The 20,197-nt window shown below is 31.7% G+C and overlaps 1 protein-coding gene across 5 annotated transcripts in view; it reads left to right on the top strand.

Annotated features, from left to right (window-relative positions):
- tay (tay bridge) overlaps nt 1-20,197 on the top strand; it is a 76,260-nt gene that overhangs the window by 6,948 nt on the left and 49,115 nt on the right. For all 5 annotated transcript variants that reach the window (XM_065510369.1, XM_065510368.1, XM_065510370.1 and 2 more), the window contains 4 exons: nt 3,297-4,967; nt 5,058-5,666; nt 9,120-9,161; nt 9,236-9,262. In XM_065510369.1, coding sequence (XP_065366441.1) covers nt 3,297-4,967; nt 5,058-5,666; nt 9,120-9,161; nt 9,236-9,262 — 2,349 coding nt within the window. The remainder of the gene's footprint in view (nt 1-3,296; nt 4,968-5,057; nt 5,667-9,119; nt 9,162-9,235; nt 9,263-20,197) is intronic.

Here is a 20,197-nt window from a genome sequence, read left to right as displayed (position 1 = left end):
AAATAATTTTTAAGACGAAATTTTTTTCCAGCAAAAAAATTTTAATTTCACAAAATTAAAAAAAAAAATTGAAACAAAATTTTCCAACTTTTTTCACATAAAAATTAAAAAAAAAAATTAACATTTTTTTAAAAAAATTTCGTTTACCTAAAAATATTTAAAATTTTTATTTTAAAGTACTACAGTGGGACCTTGATTATCCGTATTGGTCGGGACCGGAAGCATTCTGGATAATCAATTTTCCCGGTTAATTGAGTAATTTTTTAAAGGATTTTATGTACATGTTTAAATAATATAAGGATTTTATTAAATTTCGGACATATGCCCACAGCATTTCATTTTCTGGGCAGAGTAAGTTATTCTACGCATTTTTCAAAACTGCAGAAGTAACAGCGTTCCAAGCATTATTAATTGACAATAGTGCTTTCTTGATGTTAAACGCTTTCTTAAATTCTTATCTATTGATTGACGTGAATAGTTTTTGCACTATAGTTTTCCGATAATGACATTTAAAGCTCCATATTGCACACTGGTCCATCGGTTGGATCAAAGACGTCACATTTGGTTTGGAAAATTGTATAAATCGTTCATTGCTGTGTTTTTCTATTCTATTGATATGAATTGTGGCAGCTATATAATCAGCTGAAGATTTTTGTCCTAAGTTTGTGAATTCCATGTCGCTATTAATCCAGAACTTTTGGTTCTTCAGCGGTCTTTAAATATTTTCAGTTACGAATGGTAATTACGGTAATTACGGTTAATCGATGCAAAAAACTTGAAATCGATCCAAAATTTTTTATTTTTCTTTCACGGATAATTGATGTTGCCGGATAATCGAATCACGGATAATCGAGGCCTCACTGTATTTGGTGAAGGTTATATAAGATTCGGCACAACCGAATATAGCTCTCTTAGTTGTTTAAGTTCATCGAGATTTTTTTTGGATCCATATCTAATGTTCATCAGAGTTTACTTTCGAAGGGGTGTGCATTATGTACACTTTCACTGGGAGACCATAAGGTCGATTGTGATTCCCTTCAATAGCCAGATTCAGATAAGGATAAGAAAGGAGAATAGAGGAAAAACAAAAAGAAAAACCGAAATCTGCGTAAAGATTATCACTCATTTACATTATCAACGAATTCTCAATATGTACATCCTTTATGAATTTCGTTTTGCTCTTTTAAGATCTCCCATATACTTATTGAAGCTCTCTTTACAGTTATCCCAATCATCTTTGTGAGCTTTGCCTTCTTAAACAGCTTATTAACCATTGATCTTTGAACGCAAAGTTCCCTGGTCCACCATTTTGGCTGTTTAGGCCTGCCAGCAAACTTCTTTGGGCAGAATAGCTCGTAGCTCTCCCTGAGTAAATGAGTGAACTTGTTCTCCAATTCTCCTTGTTAAAAAAAGGTCCGTTTAGGATCCCTAAAGGGTTCCTGTGCAGACTGCTAAAAATTCCAGATCCGAAAAATAACATTCCGTGGATATCCTCCAATCTCTAACGAAATTATCACTAGGGTTTGTTAGTGTCATATCTATAATCACTTGCCCATCTCTTTTTTTCATATCAGCACTGCTCCACTGACTGTGATGCGCTTTGAAATTATATCCCTGAATCAGGATAGCTAGTAGCTTTCCGCTTTGTGTACTTAGACAACTCCAGCACCTCGTTAAAAGGTGAACCTGCTGTCTCATACGGCATGCACACCGAGGCCAATGTAAGCGAACGCTCGCCCCTGATAACAGTGAGATCACCGCTACTGAAAGAATATGAAATTAAACGTTTATGTTCCCTCTTTGACAAGATACACGTCCTCTGTGGACGGGATGTTCCCGTAACCCCCAATCCGCAAACCTTATTTTGATTAATCGAAGGTTCTTGGATCAGGACCACCTCAGTCTGGATAAGTAATGTTGACAATTCTGCTGAAGCTGCTTCACAATGATGCAGGTTTATCCGCAACACTAGCAGCTTCCTTGTTAGTGTCGTGCTTCAAGTACCGAAACCTTGACAAAATAAAACATTGACAACACCCCTCAACCTTATCCAATACTTCCAGAGATTTCCGATCCACAGCGAACCAGTATTCTCCTTAAACACCATTATCATTTTGTTTTGCTAATACTGCCAGTATTGTTTCCACCGGAATTACGGGGGGTGGAATCCACACTGTTACTATTGACTTAGGGGCATTTCCGATGGGTGTATAACTCTGTTTTGATTCTCGAAAAACATTTTTATGTTTTAATTTAGACTCCCTTAGCCCAATCAGCACCTTCGAATCTAGCGACGTCCTAGATGTGTATTCCTGCCTGTGTTTTTTAAGAAGGTACTTCTCTTTTGCCTTAAATTACTCTGGACCTTTCTGCTCCACCTTATCCAGAAGGGTCAGAGATTACCGGGTGCCGTTTGTGTCCCTATTCTCTTTCGCTCGGCCGGTGTTTACAATAACTCGTGGATGGGCGCTAGGCGTCTCCTCCTTTCAGAATGTGCAAACAAATGTAAAGTTGAGTTAGACCACGGAGTGTACTTAAGCCCTCGCATCGCGACAAGATTTAAATTTATTTAAAAATATAGGAAATTATACGAAGAATTTATAGAACTCAACCAGTTCTTTAATATTTTATCTGAGATCTGTGAACGTGTAACTAAATTGAGTTAATTGCTCCATTCCAATGACAACTCCATGTTGTTTCCACAACTATTGAAACGAACCGAGTCTAACTCGGTCAAATATTGTCAACTCAGCGACAACTGTATCATAGAGGCTTTTAATGCATGATGTTAGAGGCCTAAAAATTGACAGGTCCACTAATTAAAAATTAAGCTAAAACTAAAATTATTCAATATGTTTCTTTATGTTCTTAATTCAATTTAATTACACTGTTGCTATTCGTAATTTCTGCAGTGACCCTTGTAAATGTTTGTTATCTTAAGTACTAAACAGTAAAAGTATAATTAATTGAAAATAGTGATTATCATTCTTTTATTTTTATCAATTGTTATATTTTTTATTTAATTACCTTTAGAAAAAACGATTACAATCATTACACCTACTAATTAGCAGGTTTTTGTTTAGAAAATCATTTATTGAGAACTTAGAATCCAAGTACTTTTTCAATGATTATTTCAAAAAGTAACAAAATTTAAATGCCAAGTGGCGCTCCTTACATTAAACTACTACAAATATTTAATTGTATAGATATTTATATTAAATTTATTTATTATCTAATCATATTAAAAATCATTTTGTTTTTTTCCTTATTCTTTTTTCTAATCATCAACCAAACAGTTTGCAATAAAACTGGGGCAAAAGCGTAAAGAGAAACGTTTATCTGCACTGGAGGAGCTGACATGTACATACAGCATTGAAGAAATCAAAATGCCAAAGATCATAGACACTGGCCAGCCACATCCCATACGGGGTATTGGTAGTGGTGGGGTTATTGGTGGGGCTAACGTTGGCAATATGTCCAATATTGGGGTGGTTGCTGGACTGGGTTCATTGAATTTGAATCACAACAATAATCACCATCACAAGGATAATAATAGTAGTAGTCTAAATGATAATAACAATGGTGGTAGCAATATGCGTGTTACCCCAATTAATGCCGCCACAATGCTCAATAATAATAATAACATTAACAACAACAACAACAATAATAACAATAACAATATCAACAGTATAAATAATGTTAACAATAGCAGCAATAACAACAGCAACAGCAACATGAACATCAACATCAACAGTAGTGGTAACAATTTAAGTGTAAACACAGATATTAATATGACATCTTTAACAGATTCTTCGGCTGTTGGCCAACAACTGAAGTCAACTGTGGCGACGACAGCTTCAACTACAGCCCTGAATGCTGTAACGCCCATGGACACCACCACCACCACCGCAATATCATCTGCACCCTGGAAAGATACAACGAGTGTAGTTCCTGCATTTACCAATCACAATGGTAGTGGCAATACTACGGGCAGAGGCATTATTAGTGGTGGTAACAGTGTGGAGGCCAAAATGACTGGAGTAACAGTTGCTGGGTCTGGTGAAAATGGCAATGATAGCAGTATTATGATGGATACATGTGATGGTACAGCAGCACCAGCCTCAACGGCAATACCCGCAGCAATAACAACGGCGGCAACGCCATTGGTAACAACATCAGCCATGACCACAGTCACATCAACAACCACAGCAACTGTGGCGGCCACGCCGTCGTTGGCCGTGTCGTCAGCAATAACGAATGTGAAATCATCAACGAATTTACAAAATTCGAATAGAAATTCCTTAGCAATGGATACTTCCAAAGCAATTAATGTAAGTAGCAACACAAAACAGAAAAGCACAAAATCTTCTTCCTCCACGACGTCATCGTCGTCGTCGTCGTCCTCGTTGGTGTCCACAACATTGGCAACAACCAAAACTTCAGCAACAACAACAGCATCAACAACAATACCAACAACTGCAACAAGCACAACATTAACACCAAATATACCACCTATGGCGGTAGCAGTATCAGCAGCAGCAGCAGTGTCATCAGCATCCTCAACAATTTCCCACACAGCAGCCACAACAGTCACAGCGACCACTACGACTGCTACCAGCTCCTCAACATTATCATCCACAAGTGCTATGGATAAATTACCACCAACAGTAGTACCCACATCATCATCAACAACAGCAGCAGTTGCAACACCACCATCACCACACACTCAACTACCATCATCCACATACTCAACAACACCAACAACAATGACAACGACGACATCTTTGTCATCATCATCATCGTCGTCGTTGTCTTCGTCAACAATTAATAGTTCAACTCTGTTAACACATGGCTCAAATAATGATGCTTACAAACACAATAGCATACATCCTCATCCTGGTTTAGGGCCACCTTCCTTTAAAACAATGTCTTCAATGGCAGCCAACTGCATACCAGGAGCTTTTAATGTAAGTATTTTGTCATTTTTACCTCTCAACCTTTTCTCAATTCTAATACTTACTTACTTATTTATGTCTTGTCTCTTATCTTTTAAGCAGAAATCAAACGCACATTTAATGGATCAAAAAATGCACAATAATAATAGCAGTAGCAGTAGTAATAGTAATGATTTCATAACAAATATGTCAGCCTCATCAGCAGGTCTGCCGCCACAACAATTGCCTCCCACCACCGGAGCTCAGCCGACTGTGATGGCTTTAAATGTTACTAATCAAAAAGATTTACATCATCTACATCATCCTCCACATCATCATCAGCAGCAGCAGCAGCAGCAGCATCAACATCATAATTCAATGAATATGAGTGTTATGGGCCCCGGTATGATGGGTGTTCATGCAAAAATGCACCAACAACAGCTGCAGCAGCAGCATTTACACCATCAGCATCAGCAGCATCAACATCATCTGCAGCAGTTGCAACATCAGCAGCTACAACAACAGCATCATCAACACCTTCAGCAACAGCAGCAACAACAAATGCAGCATCATTCTCATCTCCTTCACCATCATCAGCAGCAGCAACTGCAACACCAGCAGCAACTTCACAAAGAGATGCTTGCTGCAGGAGCCAACAACAACAATAGCAACAGCAGCAGCAACAGTAATAGTACTAGTAGTAGTAGTGATCATAAGGATCGTTTAAGCGACGTAAGCATTTTCATTTTACTTTCTTATATCTATCTGTTTAGCATTCACTCCATAAGTCCATTCACAAAATATTATTCATTAGCCTAATTCTATACAGAATTCATTCCATCTTTAAATCCAAAATTTTTGTTAATTCAAATCTAATTCAAATGGAATTAAAATATCTTTTTCTTCATTCAATTGGTTTTTAATCAATTACAAAATTTAAATAAAATTACGCCTATTTGTAATAGATTTAAATTGAAGAACAATTTTTTTAAGCTATTTTGATTTGAATTAAAGAAAATTTTAATGAGTCAATAAGGAATTATTTTTAATTAGTTAAGAGGAAATATTTAATTTGATTATGAAAATTTAAGTAAGATTAATTCTTTTGAACCTTTGGTTTGCCTCATTAGTTGTGAGTTTTTATACCCTACACCACCATAGTGGAGAGTGCGTTTGTGATATTAGTCTACCGATCGACTCAAAATCACTTTCTGAGTCGATTAAATTGGCTGGCTGTCCATGTAAACCTTGTGCACAAAGTACAGGTCGCAATTTTGAGATAAAATTTGGTATATACAATTTTTTCGGCCCAAGGAAGAAGCTTATTGAAAGTGTCCTCCCGAAATTGGAATTGAATTTATCAGGCTTGACCGCTTGTATTGAAATGTATAGTGAAATTATAATTTTTTATGAAATTAGGTTTTTGTGAGAACAATTTTTCTTATTTAGGCCTTTGGTTATTATTCACGAGTTTTGGCTTGTAGTTCGATCAACAACTGATCATAAAATTAGGAGCTATTACAATAATTTTCTTACGAGAAATCTGATTCAAAATAAAAATGTTCACACTTCTCCCCTTAAAACTTTATAATCGGGGTTGTCATAGAATCCAATCGTTGTCGGAATCGTTTTTGAAAACGACAGAAAAAGTACATTGGTCTCGTGAAATCGAAAGTTATCGGTTTTATATTCGATCTATAATTCTTTATCGATTAAACAAAAAATTAAATTAGATTTCAAAAGTCAAATGTATCTTTTTTGTCGTTTTCCAAACCGATTCCGACAATGATTGTATTCCATGACAACCCCGAATATCAAAAGTACCTTTCTAAATAGTACTTTGATGGTCATAACATCCAAACAATTGCAAGATATATTCTAAGAGCATATCTGTAGCCAAAATTTTTTATAATTTTTTGTTTCAAAACAATTTATTTTCTTTCTTTTATCACATCCGAGAAATTATCGCAATATAAAAACAGAAACAAAGTAATTTTAAAATTAAACTTTGTTACTTAGAAAACCTTACCTATATTATGCAAAAATTGTAATTGAGAAATTGTTCCAGAATCTATAAATATTCCTGGTGACAATATTCCCCTGCTCTGTAAACCGAATTCGAGTATTTTTTTGTTTTAAAACGATTTCCATATTTTGGTAAATTAGTGCTGTAAATCGAATCTACACGATTTACTCGTTCTATTTGGTGTATGACTTAAAAATGTGGGATTGTTTATAATTTTTAGCTTTTATTTTTAAACATTTGTACAATATAAATTTATTTAAAGTATTGGCCATTGTTAGCTATGACCTTTTCCAATCTTTCTGGCAACATATGGATTCCGAGCCAAAAGAACTGCTCATTTTTTGAGGCCATGATCGAATCAAGCCAATTTCGGATAAGTCAAGCGTAACCCAGAGAAACAAATAGTAGTCGGAAGGTATTTACTTCATTGTAAATACTTTTTAACAAGTATTGCAATATGTTGTCATGCTGGAATATTACGGTTTCATGTTACGTTGCATATTCTGAGCATTTTTCGGCCAATGCTCGCTTCAAACGAATCAGTTGCATTCGGTACAGGTTCCCTGTGATGGTCCGGCCAGATTTAAGCAGCTCATAATAGATAGATAGATTTAAGCAGCTCATAATAGATATAATTACCTTAGCGCCATGAATATCTGGCTTTGGTTGGCCGGGCTTCACATACGATCTTTTACCCTTTGGGGTAAGTAATGGATCCATTTTTCATCGCAAGTAATGATTCGGTGCAAATGATTTTCTTTTATTGTGTTCAATCTTCATTTCAAATATTTGGTTCAATTCATATGCTACCCAATTCCCTGCTTTTGGATGAATCCTGCTGCTAGCAAACGTTTTGAAATTGCTGATTGAGTAGTTCCCAATGATTTTGCTAGCTCTTGTTGAGTTTGACAACAATTTACATGGAGTAATGCCTCCTATTCTTTTTATTTAAAGTTTTGTTGGCTGGCCTGGGCGTTCTTTGTCTTTGGTGTTTCTCGAACCTTGAAACAGATGGAACACATTCACCATAAGCTTTGGTAAACAATCGGTGTACTTCAGCGCCACTTTTTTTCAAATTAAAGCAAAACTTGAAGTAAAGCAAAACTTCCCGCATATGACAAATGTCAACATTCTCGAAGCAAAGAAAAAAACTGTTGTTTCAATAACTAAGTGAAAATAACAGATATGTACCCTTAAAAACTGACATATAAGTTATTAAAAACAAAAACTGCGTTCAAAAGATACGCCATCTATTGTAAATCCCATATTTTAGTTTTCCATCCAAAAAAAAATTTTTTCGACAAAAAATGTTTTCAGCTTTATTATAAATTATACTTTGTTGAAGATTGAAGAATAAAATTCCGAACAGCCGAATATAGTTCTCTTCTAGTTTTGAAAGAAAACAAAATTTATTAAAAAAAATTTAATATTTTTTTTACTTAAAAACCGGTATTATTATCAAAATAAAAATTATTTTTAATATTTCTTTTAAAGTATAATACCTTGCAGAGAGTATAAAGATTCGGCTCAGACGAATATACAACTCTGTCACATTTTTTTAATTTTCTTTAAATGTAAGAATATTGTGAATGCGACTTAATTTGAAAATAACTCAAAATCTAAACAACTAATTCAAACATTAAAAAATTATGGTGTTTAATTATTCAACAGTTACAAAAAAACTTAAATAAACTATTAGTAAATAAAATCCAGCTCTTTGGACCCAATTTTCTGCACACTTAAACCTTTTAATAGATAAATTTTGTTTAAAAAAACCGTAGATTCCCCTAGATTACATATGTACTATTTTAAAAATAACTTTCCAACTTTTCATTATCTTGATTAATATTATTCAAGTTCTTTTTTTCCCCCAACACTTATAAAAATTACTATTATCAGTTTTTACTATTTAATAATGATTAAAAGTGAAATTTGTTTTTTATTATTATTATCACTATATTCACAAAATTATAAAACTTTTATAATCCATTTTGTTTATTTTAATAATTACTTGATTTGTTTAGCTTAAAAAAAATCACTTAAAAGCAATCGAGTTTTTTCGAGTTAATCTTAATTATTGTTTATTATAAATTAAATAGTTTTAATCTTTAGTGGATTTTGTAATCTAATCGTGTGTTTTTTTTTTATTTTTTATATAGCCCAACAATAGGATTAATAATATTGGAAAAGGATTTAATATCGTAAGTGTTGAATGATTTATAAACAATATAGGATTTATGGTTATTAATTTTATATTTTTTTAAATTTATTTTAGTGTGATAGCGGCAATGATGAAAATAAGGTAAGTTTTGTTGTTTATTTTTCTTTTACTATAATATATTTTATATAAAAAACAAAACGTAAGATCAAAAGTTTTTAAGTCTTAGAATGAAAATTAGTTGAATTTGATGAACAAATTTTAAGAAATTCCAGGAACAAACTAATAATATTATAACACTTTTAATTAATAAAATGAAGTAGCTGTGGCTTATGGGTTCGATTCCCAGCCGCTGACAATCAACAATAACTAGTATTTATCAGAGCGCCCTCCCTGGCTATAAAATAGCTTGAATAATACGCCAACTCACCATCAGATGCGCTGCAACCTGTAGGAAGGAAAGTTGCTAAAAGGAAGCTTTTCTCCTTTCACCATCTTTCCTTCTGCAGTCTATTCCCTTTCCAAAGAAATTAACATAATTTATATATAGGCATTAATTATTGCCTGAGTGATTCTTCATCTTTTTTATACCCTTCACCATGAGTGGCAAGGGTATATATAAGTTTGTCATTCCGTTTGTAATTTCCACATTTTTCATTTGCGACCCCAAAAATTATATATATTCTGGATCGTTATAGATAGCGGAATCGATATAGCCATGTCCATCTGTGTGTTGAAATCAACTTTCCGAAGCCCCCAAATAACTTACATACACGATTCATACATCAATATCTCCGAAATTCTTCCGGCTCGGTCGCTATTAAGTCATTAATATAGACAATATGGATATCTAATGATAGATATTTCAAAGACCTTTGCAACGACGTATATAAGACCATAGTAAGTTGGACATACAATGGGCCAAAATCGGAAAAAAATATTTTTTAACTCGAATTTTTTTTTTGTCATAAATTCTTTTTCCAAAAAAATTAATTAAAGAAATTTAAAAAAAAAAATGAAAAAACTTTTTTAAAAAAAATTAAAAAAAAATTTGGAAAAAAAAACTTTTTTTAAAAAATTTTAAAACATTAAAAAATTTTGATTTTGTTTAAACAAAAATATTTAAAAAAAAAAATAGTTTTAAGTATAATTTGGTGAAGGGTATATATGATTCGGCACAGCCGAATATAGCTCTCTTAACATTTGGTATTAATACAATTGATCATTTAATGAGCATAATTTTAGGCATCTTAAGAACTGCTCAATATAATATTGTCTTAATTTTGGAACATTTGATGTTGTTATGTCTGATTTATTGTAGAATATCTGGGATTACGATTAAAAGCATTGAAGCATCCATTATTATTATTATTATTATTTTTGTTTGTCAAAAACTCCTGTTATTGGCAATTTGTCACTCGATTTCATTACTTTATATTACTATTTTCCATTAGTTTTACTTTCTTCAACAAAATTGTGTTGTTCAATGATTACAAGTGGAAAAAATTTCATAATTTTTTTAGTTTGGTATTTATAGAATATGGAACATGGATTATAATAACACGTTATGAACTTTCTTTCCCTATTGTAATTTGACATGTGTCTGTTCCTTTTCCTAAATGGCGTATTTTTAGATCAGTTGAAACTTGAGTGACATTCTATATTAACAATTACGTTTAGTACAAGCTTTAGACACGCGGATATGTTTATAAAGATTTGTTAGATTTTTAGCAAAAAAAAAAAAAATATTAGTATCAAATATTTTCCAGTGGCATCACTGCATCCTGGACATGAATATTAGAAAAATGATCCAAAGAATATATATATTTTAATTCCTTTGGTTCCAACATGGAATAAAGGGCAACAACCTTGTTTTTCCATTGTGAACTATCCTGTGCTACAGCTTCACTTCGACCCAGGACTTTCCAGTTGAGTTTGTTTCAGTTTCGTTTAGTCTCCTACAGGGTTCCATTTAATTGCCATTTTGGCTACGTTGTCGTTGGTGCGTCTGAGAACATGTTCAATCCAACTCCATTTACGATTAATGATCTGGATAAACATCTTGAACAGTTTTCGGAACGAGCTATTAATGAATACCTGCAAGGATTACAAGTCGGTAGCTGTGGTGTTCCAAAATTCACAGCCCTACAATAGAACGGAACGCACTTGAGATGAAAAGAGGTGGAGGGTTATTTTCATAAGTTTTGTAGTGCCCCAAATTTTGGATTGCTCTTTTGATGCGATTCGTAATATCGTCTCGGGAGCAGCCTGATGCTAATATGACACTACCCAGATATATACACAATTGGAATTTTCAAGATCTACTTTGTCTATTTGGAATTTTTGGAAGTATGTGGTATTTAAACGCAAGAACTTTGTCTTTGCTATGTTAACCAGCATCACTTGCCGTCGTATGTATTTCACCTAGTTTGGTCGCCGTATTGCTGAATGTGTGGGCTAGGAGACATACACACAGCCGCAAGTATACACCAGTGTTTTTTTTTGATTTTTTTAAGATCATAAAAATCATTATATTCCGTCTTAAATCTTTTTTTTTGAGAACCGAATCTATTATTCAACTCAATCTTCAACAAACCGAAACTTTTAAATTTGAATCGCTGAATAGATTTTTGGATTTTCATTATCTTAAAAAAAAAAATCAAATAATTTTTGGTGTTTACTCACTTTTGAGGCTCACTGTATGTCGTCGTCATTATCGATATCTTTGAGGCATCTAAGTGATGCCTCTTCTACTGGTTGTTGCCTTAAGAATATAATATGTATGTATATGAAAATTTTATATTAATTTAAATTTTGAAAATTTGCCAAAATAATCTCTTAAGATTAAAATAACCTTAAACATTTCTGGAACGGTCAAGAGTATTTATCGGGTTCATTTAAGGAATAATATGATATGATCGCGATGACGTATTCTTTTCTGCCAAAAAATATTGCCCTTTTTCTGACCTCTTTTCCGAAAAAGCCCCCTATTACATTAAAGTTATGACTTTACATTAATTTATTGTTAAACCTGTATATAAAAGGTGTCTAATTGAAGATATTTTCAAGTTATATCACAGTATTTAAGGACTAATTTAATTAAATATTGGGTGTATGACTTAAAAATTTAGGATTTCATCTATTGTAAATCCTACATTTTTAAGTCATCCTTTGAACACGGTTTTTTTAATAACTTATAATTGATTTTGTAGGGTACATATCTGTCATTTATTCTCACTTAGTTATTGGACATTATTGAACAACAAAGTTTTGAAGCGAGCATTGGCCAAAAAATGCCCAGAATATGCGGTCACATGTTGCAATACCTGTTAAAAACTATTTAGAATAAAGTGGTTGGGAAGTTTTGCCATCTAAGCTGAAAATATTAAAGAAAAATAAAAAAATAATTAAAAACCATGAACCAAAATTTGAAATTGTAATGTTATTTACTTGAACATATATTACACAATTTATAAAATAATGTCAAATTCAAAATAACAATGATGTATATGATGATGGCTCAAGGGCTCAATTATTTAAATAAAGAATGATATCGATCGAAAGATATTGATTTTCGAAAAATATTTCAGAAAGTGTCGTATATCAATATAATCATTTAATCGTTCTGAATTCTCATATAAATCAAAATCAAGATTTAATACCTACATTAAATATTTGAAAATATATGAAAACAAAAATGGCCACAAAATTCCACTTGACCAAACTCCAACCATGTTATTTACACATCAAAATAAACTTGAATAAATCATTCAAATATATTTCACACTTTCTCCTTTTTTTTTTGCATGTAAGCCAGCCAAACTAAGCTTTCCAAAAAATAATGAAAAAAATGCAATAAAATCTATAGAAAAACTATCAATCTTATTTGTCCTCTTTTTGCATTTTTTATTTTTTTTGTTGCTGTGTTTGCTAAAAATCACACTAACTATAAAAATTTTGTGTAAAATAAAAATAAAAAAAACCAAACACAACACAACACCATAATTATGATGAATGATTACACAGAGATTACAAAATCCAAAAGAGGCAAATGAAGAAAACCTGTTTCGTAGTTTGTTTGTAATAAACTCTTTGAAACTATTAATTTTTGAAATTTATTGACCAAATTACCTGATAATATTCATTAAAATGCGGTTTTTTGTTTGTTGTTGTTATTAGTATTACTTTATTATTACCATGATTATTAATAGCTGTGCTTGCTGTGTTGTCTATCTATTACTATTATTAGTCTTAATACATGGATGGATGGATGGAGTCGTCGAGTCAAACGTTAATAAGTTATTACAAAATTGATTCTATCATTATCACTACATTTCCATCGAACAGTAGGTGGTATTTAAATTAACATAAAATGCCCTCTAGCAATAAAGTAGATTTTTTTTTGTTACTTATTTATTCATTCGTTTATTTCTTTTTATTTAATACTATTACTACACTGAATAAATTATTGAACACTGCCAAGAGGAGTGAGTGAGTGTTCAGCTATCAAAAGGAATTATTTCGAAAATTATGTTGGTTTTACAATTTCTTAGATTTCTTTCTTTTACTATAATCATACATTTGTATTTTGTTTTATTGAGATAATTTAAAAATGTTGTGTAAATTTTTATTTTTCATTACTTTAAAACTATGTAAATGTTGTTATTGTATTGAGAATGTTTAAATTTATTAAACTTTATATTAATTGAAATGATTTAATTTATCAACTTCTTAATTTTCCTTTGCTTTACAATTATGTTTGTGTTTAAGAGTATAATAACAATTAATTATATTTATTTAATTAGTCCCCCCCCATTTCAATTATTGTACAAAACTGAAAAACACCTATTAAATAATTAATTCATTTATAAACAATTAATTCTTTTATCAGTTGAAACGTCAAAATGGAATTAATGAATGTTGGAAAATTAATTTGATTTGTTGGTTGGTTTTTTGTTTAGCATTACATGTTAGTTTAACAACAACAGCTACAACTACAAACAAAAAATTAAAATAAAATACTAGGGGATTAAATATCTATTTACATTTCTCCTCTATCTCTACCTCTGGCTAATTTTGTGGCATTAACCCTTTGGTGATTTAGGGGGCTGTTTTGTAAAATCCTCACATTGTTTAAACAATTATTAAATATCATTTTTATATCTTTGGCAATGTGTTAAAATTACTGCATTCGATATATTCAGTGAATTGATTTCGTAAACATCAGATTGCAATTTGTTTTACTTCTTTGAAATTGTTTTCAGGCGAACAGTCAAATGAAATAAAACTCTGTGGTATAGCTATAATCAGCATATAAGTTTGTCATTTGCGATCCCATAAAGTATATATATTCTAGATCGTTATAGATAGCAGAGTCGATTTAGCATTGTCCGTCTATCCATCATTTGTATGTTGAAATCAACTTTCCGTAGCCCCCAAATAAGTTAAATACATGATTCATACATCAATGTATCTGGAATTCTCCCGTCTCGGTTGAGTGGCTGAGTTATAAGAAAGAAATCTATACAACCTCGATTTTTGGCATATTTTTTTATCTATATCTGGACTACTAAGTTATTAAGATAGACAATATGGATATCTAATGATAGATATTTCAAAGACCTTTACAACGCCATAGTAAGACGGACCTACAATGGGTCAAAATCGGGAAAAATATTTTTTAAGCCTTTGGTAGTCATTCCAGTGGGAGTAGATGATTAACTCGTTTAACCAAATTGTGTCAGCAAATTCAGAATGGAGCTTTGAGTTTGTTCTTGCCAATATCTGGTTTTATTACGAGATATTTCGGAGGGATGTTATGGATAACCAATGTACCATTAAAGCGAGTTTAAATTCTCTGTTTATATGTGACTTTGGTTATGGAAAATTCTTAATTTTTTTAAATGCAAAAATGAAAGAATTAAAAATTCTTGTTTGTCTTGCAATCCAATTAATGCAAAAACGCAATGAAATATTTAAAAACCGAAAGAAAAGCTAAAAACGTAAAAAAATATGGCAATGTTTAAAATCTTATTTGCAAATAGTGTCGTTAATCAGGAATTGCTTTCGTGAGTTAGCTATTTGCGAATAAGTCGTGCGTATAAACGTAGTAATAGTTTGTGCTGAGCTGTTTTTGAGTTGACTTGTATTTTACATGGGTTCTTAAATTTTAATAATAACATTTTTTATAGATTTTATTGCACCAGAAATTCCGTTCTAAACCGAATGTCAAGAAATTTTATATTTAGATTCACAAAAAACAACTAAATCATGAATGTTCAGGTTTTTATGGTAAATGTTAATTCCAAACATTTCTTAAAAATTTATAATCCTCTAGTCCTAGTCATTTACCTTGTATACAGGCCTGTCATAGAATTCCATTCCGATCGAAAGTGGAATTAATTCAGTATTTCGCTTCTTCAGAAAAAGTAAAACGAAAATTTCCTTCGGAATGAAACCACATTCAGTTTTCAAAGTGGAATTGATATTTGATTGTAATTGTTTGTTTTCCTAAAATGTTTAATCAATTTCTGCACCAACAACTTCACTTTTGTATAAAGCGCTGTCAAATTAATATCAGAAATACATAATTAATAAATATTTTTCTAATTAATAAATTCCACGGAATCTGAAGAACCTAAAACGAAATCGATCGTAATAAAAACTACGGAATTGAAACCATTCCGAACAAAATATGTGACAGGCCTCCTGATAGTTTAGTTTCAACATTAACATATTTAACAGATTATTATTTCTATTAAAAAAAATATCTAAATCATGCATACATACATATGTATGTATTTAAAATTATCTTAACTTGAACATTTAACAAGTAATTAAATTAAAATTCTCTAACCCCATATTTAAATAGTCAATTGGCGTTGTAAGGGTTAATTAATATAATATTGCATTACAAATGAATTTTTCACATTTAGAAAAACACGCTACTTTACTTACTCACTCACTTGAAACCATTTTTTTACGTTTTTTTGTTTTGTGTTGTCACCTTTTATTATTTATTTGTTGTTGTTGTTGGTTTTTTTCTCTCTCTCCATTTAAGCTAAAATTCAATTGGTTATGAGTGTTTGTTTTCCATAAAAATAGCAACAGCAACAACAAAAAAAAGGTTAATTCGCGCACATTAAGTGCAAATTAGTAAATTACACGTTCGTCGTTCACATGCAAATTAAACGATAAATTAGCAGACAAAAGAGTTAAGCTTTACATGGATTTAATTTTTAGCTTTTTTTTATTTTTTTATTTTATAATGTATTTTACACTTTACTTACTTATTTGCTTAAAAAGATTTTGTATTATTATCGTTTTTGTTGGTGGCTTTTAACTTGTAGTCACTCGTATGTTCATAACTTTGTTGTTGGTTGATTGCTTGGGACGGATTTGTGTTGTCATTTACACTGCTGCGTTTACTAGGTTGAAAGACGATGATGTTAAGGAGAGGGGAAGAGTGAGTTGGAAACAAATTCATTAAGATGAAGAAGAAAATAAATATTATTTTTTTCTTGCAAATAAGTGTTTGTTTGTATGTTTTATTTTTGTTTGTTGTTGTTATTTTTGATAACACTCTTTTTGTAAAATTGTACTCTACTACTCGTGAAAGCATGTAGGTAATAGATGTTGATGGAGAAAAAAATCCATGTTTACTTAAAGTGTCTGGCGTACATTAACCAAAGAAGCAGAAATCTATTTGGCTGTTAAAACTCTTGTTGATGATTATACTGGTTGTATATAGGAGTAGGTTTTGGGGAATTTGTCTTGTTCTGTTTGTAATTCATACGTACTATTTGTTTGCAGAAAGAAAGAAAAGTCATAAGCAATGGTGTACTTTAGAATTGAATTAAAATGGGGCTTTTTATTTCATTTTGACTGTCTCCATTTGAAGATATCCAAAAAAATAAAAAGCAAGATTTAGATTTTTTTTTGACAGAAGTGCAATTTACTCCCTTCAATTCTTATTTTTTTTATAATACCTGAGATTTCATGTCAAAAGGACTTGACCCAGCAAATCTAATGGCAGTAGTTCAAAGTGAATATCTTTTTCACGATTTCTTAAACTATAACTGTTTATCCTTGGTCCAACAAATTATTCAGCCCAATTATGAATAAAAAATTCCTCGGGAGTTTGTTCCCCGGGAGTTTTTTCCCATTGAATTTGAATAGGAAAAATGAGAAAAGGGAAAAAAACTCCCGGGAAATTTTTATTTATAATTGGGCTGATTATTTTTATATGCCAGCTATTATCTTTTCTAAATCATTAATTTTCAACTGTTATTTCGATCAAAATGGACAGCGAAAAAAATTACTTGAAAAAATATTTAAAACTTTAAAAAAATCCAATATAGTCTTTCAAAAAAATAGGAAAAGATTTGAAGGTACATTGCATAAGGAAGATTTGAACATTGAAAAGAAAACCTGAATCTGGAAGAAAAAAAGATCGAACAGATATTGGTAAGGCAAACTAAGTCGAACAACTCCTTCGAAGAGCACCGAAAACTTCTATCAGAAAAGCAGATCGTAAAGTTAAATGCACTGATTCTTTTGTGCGCAGAGCAAAAGCTAATGCTGGGTTGAAGTCGTATAAAGCTCAGAAAGTTCTTAGAAGCAAAAGAAAATGTTTCTATCGGGTGTTAATGAAAGGCAGACAGGTGGATTTTTTTGGAAGGAAATAAACTTATTAAGATAAAACAAATTATATGGCTCTTTATTCAAGTCAATAAGTTCGTGACTTTTTGAATTCTGTCAACAAGCATCTGTCATGTTAATGGCAGTACGCAAAACGTCAGGGTATCCCACGTCGATTCAAGTACGTCCCTATTCGACCTATATCTTCTATAGGAAGCTGGAACGTTTAAACCATTTTTAATAAAATTAAGAGTGATAATGATATACTCCACCAATTTACGATTCGAGTTTTAAATGGTACTCCACCAGTATGGCAACATTGCTCCATTTGCCAGTTGACTCCAGTCAAAATTTGAAAAAGGTAATTCTCCACCATCTATTTTAATGTTAAAAAAAGTGGTGTACTGAATTTCGCTGTGGCCATACAAGCACGGAAGATTCCCAATTAAAGTCTCTACACCCGAAAAAATTGAAAAAATCACGAAGATTGAAAGTCCGAGAGATTGTGGAAGCCATAGGCATCTCACATGGCTCAGTTGTTTCAATTTCCAATGATCATTTGGATATAAGAGCACAATCGGGTACACAAAAGGGTGAACATTTTTGCAGTTTCCATGGAAAAAATCCATGAATTAGTCTACGAATTTATCTCTCATCCTATTCTCCGGATTTAGCCCCGAGTGACTATATATTGTTTCAAAACCTGAAGAAATAACTCGGCAGAAAGAGATTTGACTCCAACGATAAGTTTTGTCGAAGGGATAACAAAATTGATAAGCAGACTATGTTGAAAAACCTGTGTTTCATTCAAAAAGTCAAGGAAATATTGACCCGTCCACGTATATGATCCGTCATAATGCAACCGCATTGCATTTTGAAAATCTGTCTTTATAATTCAAGAATTTTACCACAGAGTGCAGTAATGCAATTATTTTTAAACAATAGTTTCGCATTTGATCCACTCGGGATTATAATTTATTGTGGCAGGGTGTTAATGGGAAAAAGTAAATTGTTCAAGAATTTAAATTTCAGTCATCGCTAAATTAGGATGAATGAAATTAGTCTAATTTCATAGATTTTTATTCACCCCTATCGCGAATCAATATTTCACATGAAATATGTTCCCTTTTCCCATTTTTCCTTCATAAACTTTGTTCACGTGAAAAAATTCCCCATGTTGGGAAATTTTTAGATGAAATTTTGTAAACAATAAACAGCTGTTACGAACAAAAATCAACTATTGTGAATGAAAAGTTCAGGAATATCACGATAGCAATTTTCCCTTCGAGGAAAATGGATATTTCATGGGAACATAAATTTCACATGTTTTTCATGATAGGGGTGATTATTTCAGATTTAAGTTTATAATTAATACAATTTCAGGATTATCTAGGATTTATAGATTCAGCTCATTTTATCATCTCATTTATTTATGTTTAATGGTTGCAATTTATTGATCTGCCAAATATTAACTTGTACTAAAAACCTATCATTAAACTTCTGATTCGCATAGTTTTAGTTTAACTAAACTAATCGTTAAATCAACTTTAACTCACCACCCAAAACTAGCACTAAAATTAAGCTTTTAATAACAACATATTAAAAAAGTCAAATTAATTGTCTACCCTTCACATCTTTACCTTTCCTTCCACAAACACGCCACTGTTAAAACTTTGAAATTAAAATCCAAGATTACAAGCAACAGGGGGATGAGTGAAAGCGCGGTGGAGCAAGCAGGGAGTAAACAAAACAAAACAAAAAGAGCTTGTCATACACTTTATAACCATCATTTTAGAGTTTCTTTTTAAACAGCGGTTTATGTACTTTATAGACAAGGTGTTTTGCAGGGAGTGGCGCCCTTTTGTATTATTTTTTTCCCATCTCTGTTTATTCTTTTTTGTTTGAGTTGTTTTTTCTTTTTTTTTTTTGGGTTGTGAACATTTTACAGACAATTTGTTTGCTTGCTTGGCACTTTATTTTTTCCACTATAGTGGAGACTCCGTCATTCCGTCTGTCCGTCTAGTCGTATGTACGAATGAGGAGTATATTATAAATGCTGTTGCAGTACTTTGCTGCTCACTTTAGGGCTTTTTTATATTTATTTTTTATTATACGTTGAGCTTAAACTTGTATGTACGAGTTTATGTGCGAGTTAGTGTTCCTTTAGACGTTTTACAAAAATTTCTGTTGCAATTTTTTCGTAGTGGAGCAAGAGGGTTTTATTTTTCTTCTTTTTTTAATGCTAAATTTATATCTGTAAATATGTAAGTTTTTTTTATATTGTTACAGTAAGTGGAAAAACATTATTATTAAAAAGTGGGGTTTTAAAAATGTTTCCTATAAATTTATAGTTTTTCAAAATAATTTTTTTATAATTTGAAAGTAAATTTTTAATTAGGCAAATAGTTTCAAAACTTTCTTCGAAAGCATATTCACTTT

The sequence above is a fragment of the Calliphora vicina genome, chromosome 4 (genome assembly GCF_958450345.1).
Source record: "Calliphora vicina chromosome 4, idCalVici1.1, whole genome shotgun sequence".
In the NCBI taxonomy this organism is placed as follows: domain Eukaryota; kingdom Metazoa; phylum Arthropoda; class Insecta; order Diptera; family Calliphoridae; genus Calliphora; species Calliphora vicina.
This window is presented reverse-complemented; position numbering and strand designations above follow the sequence as displayed.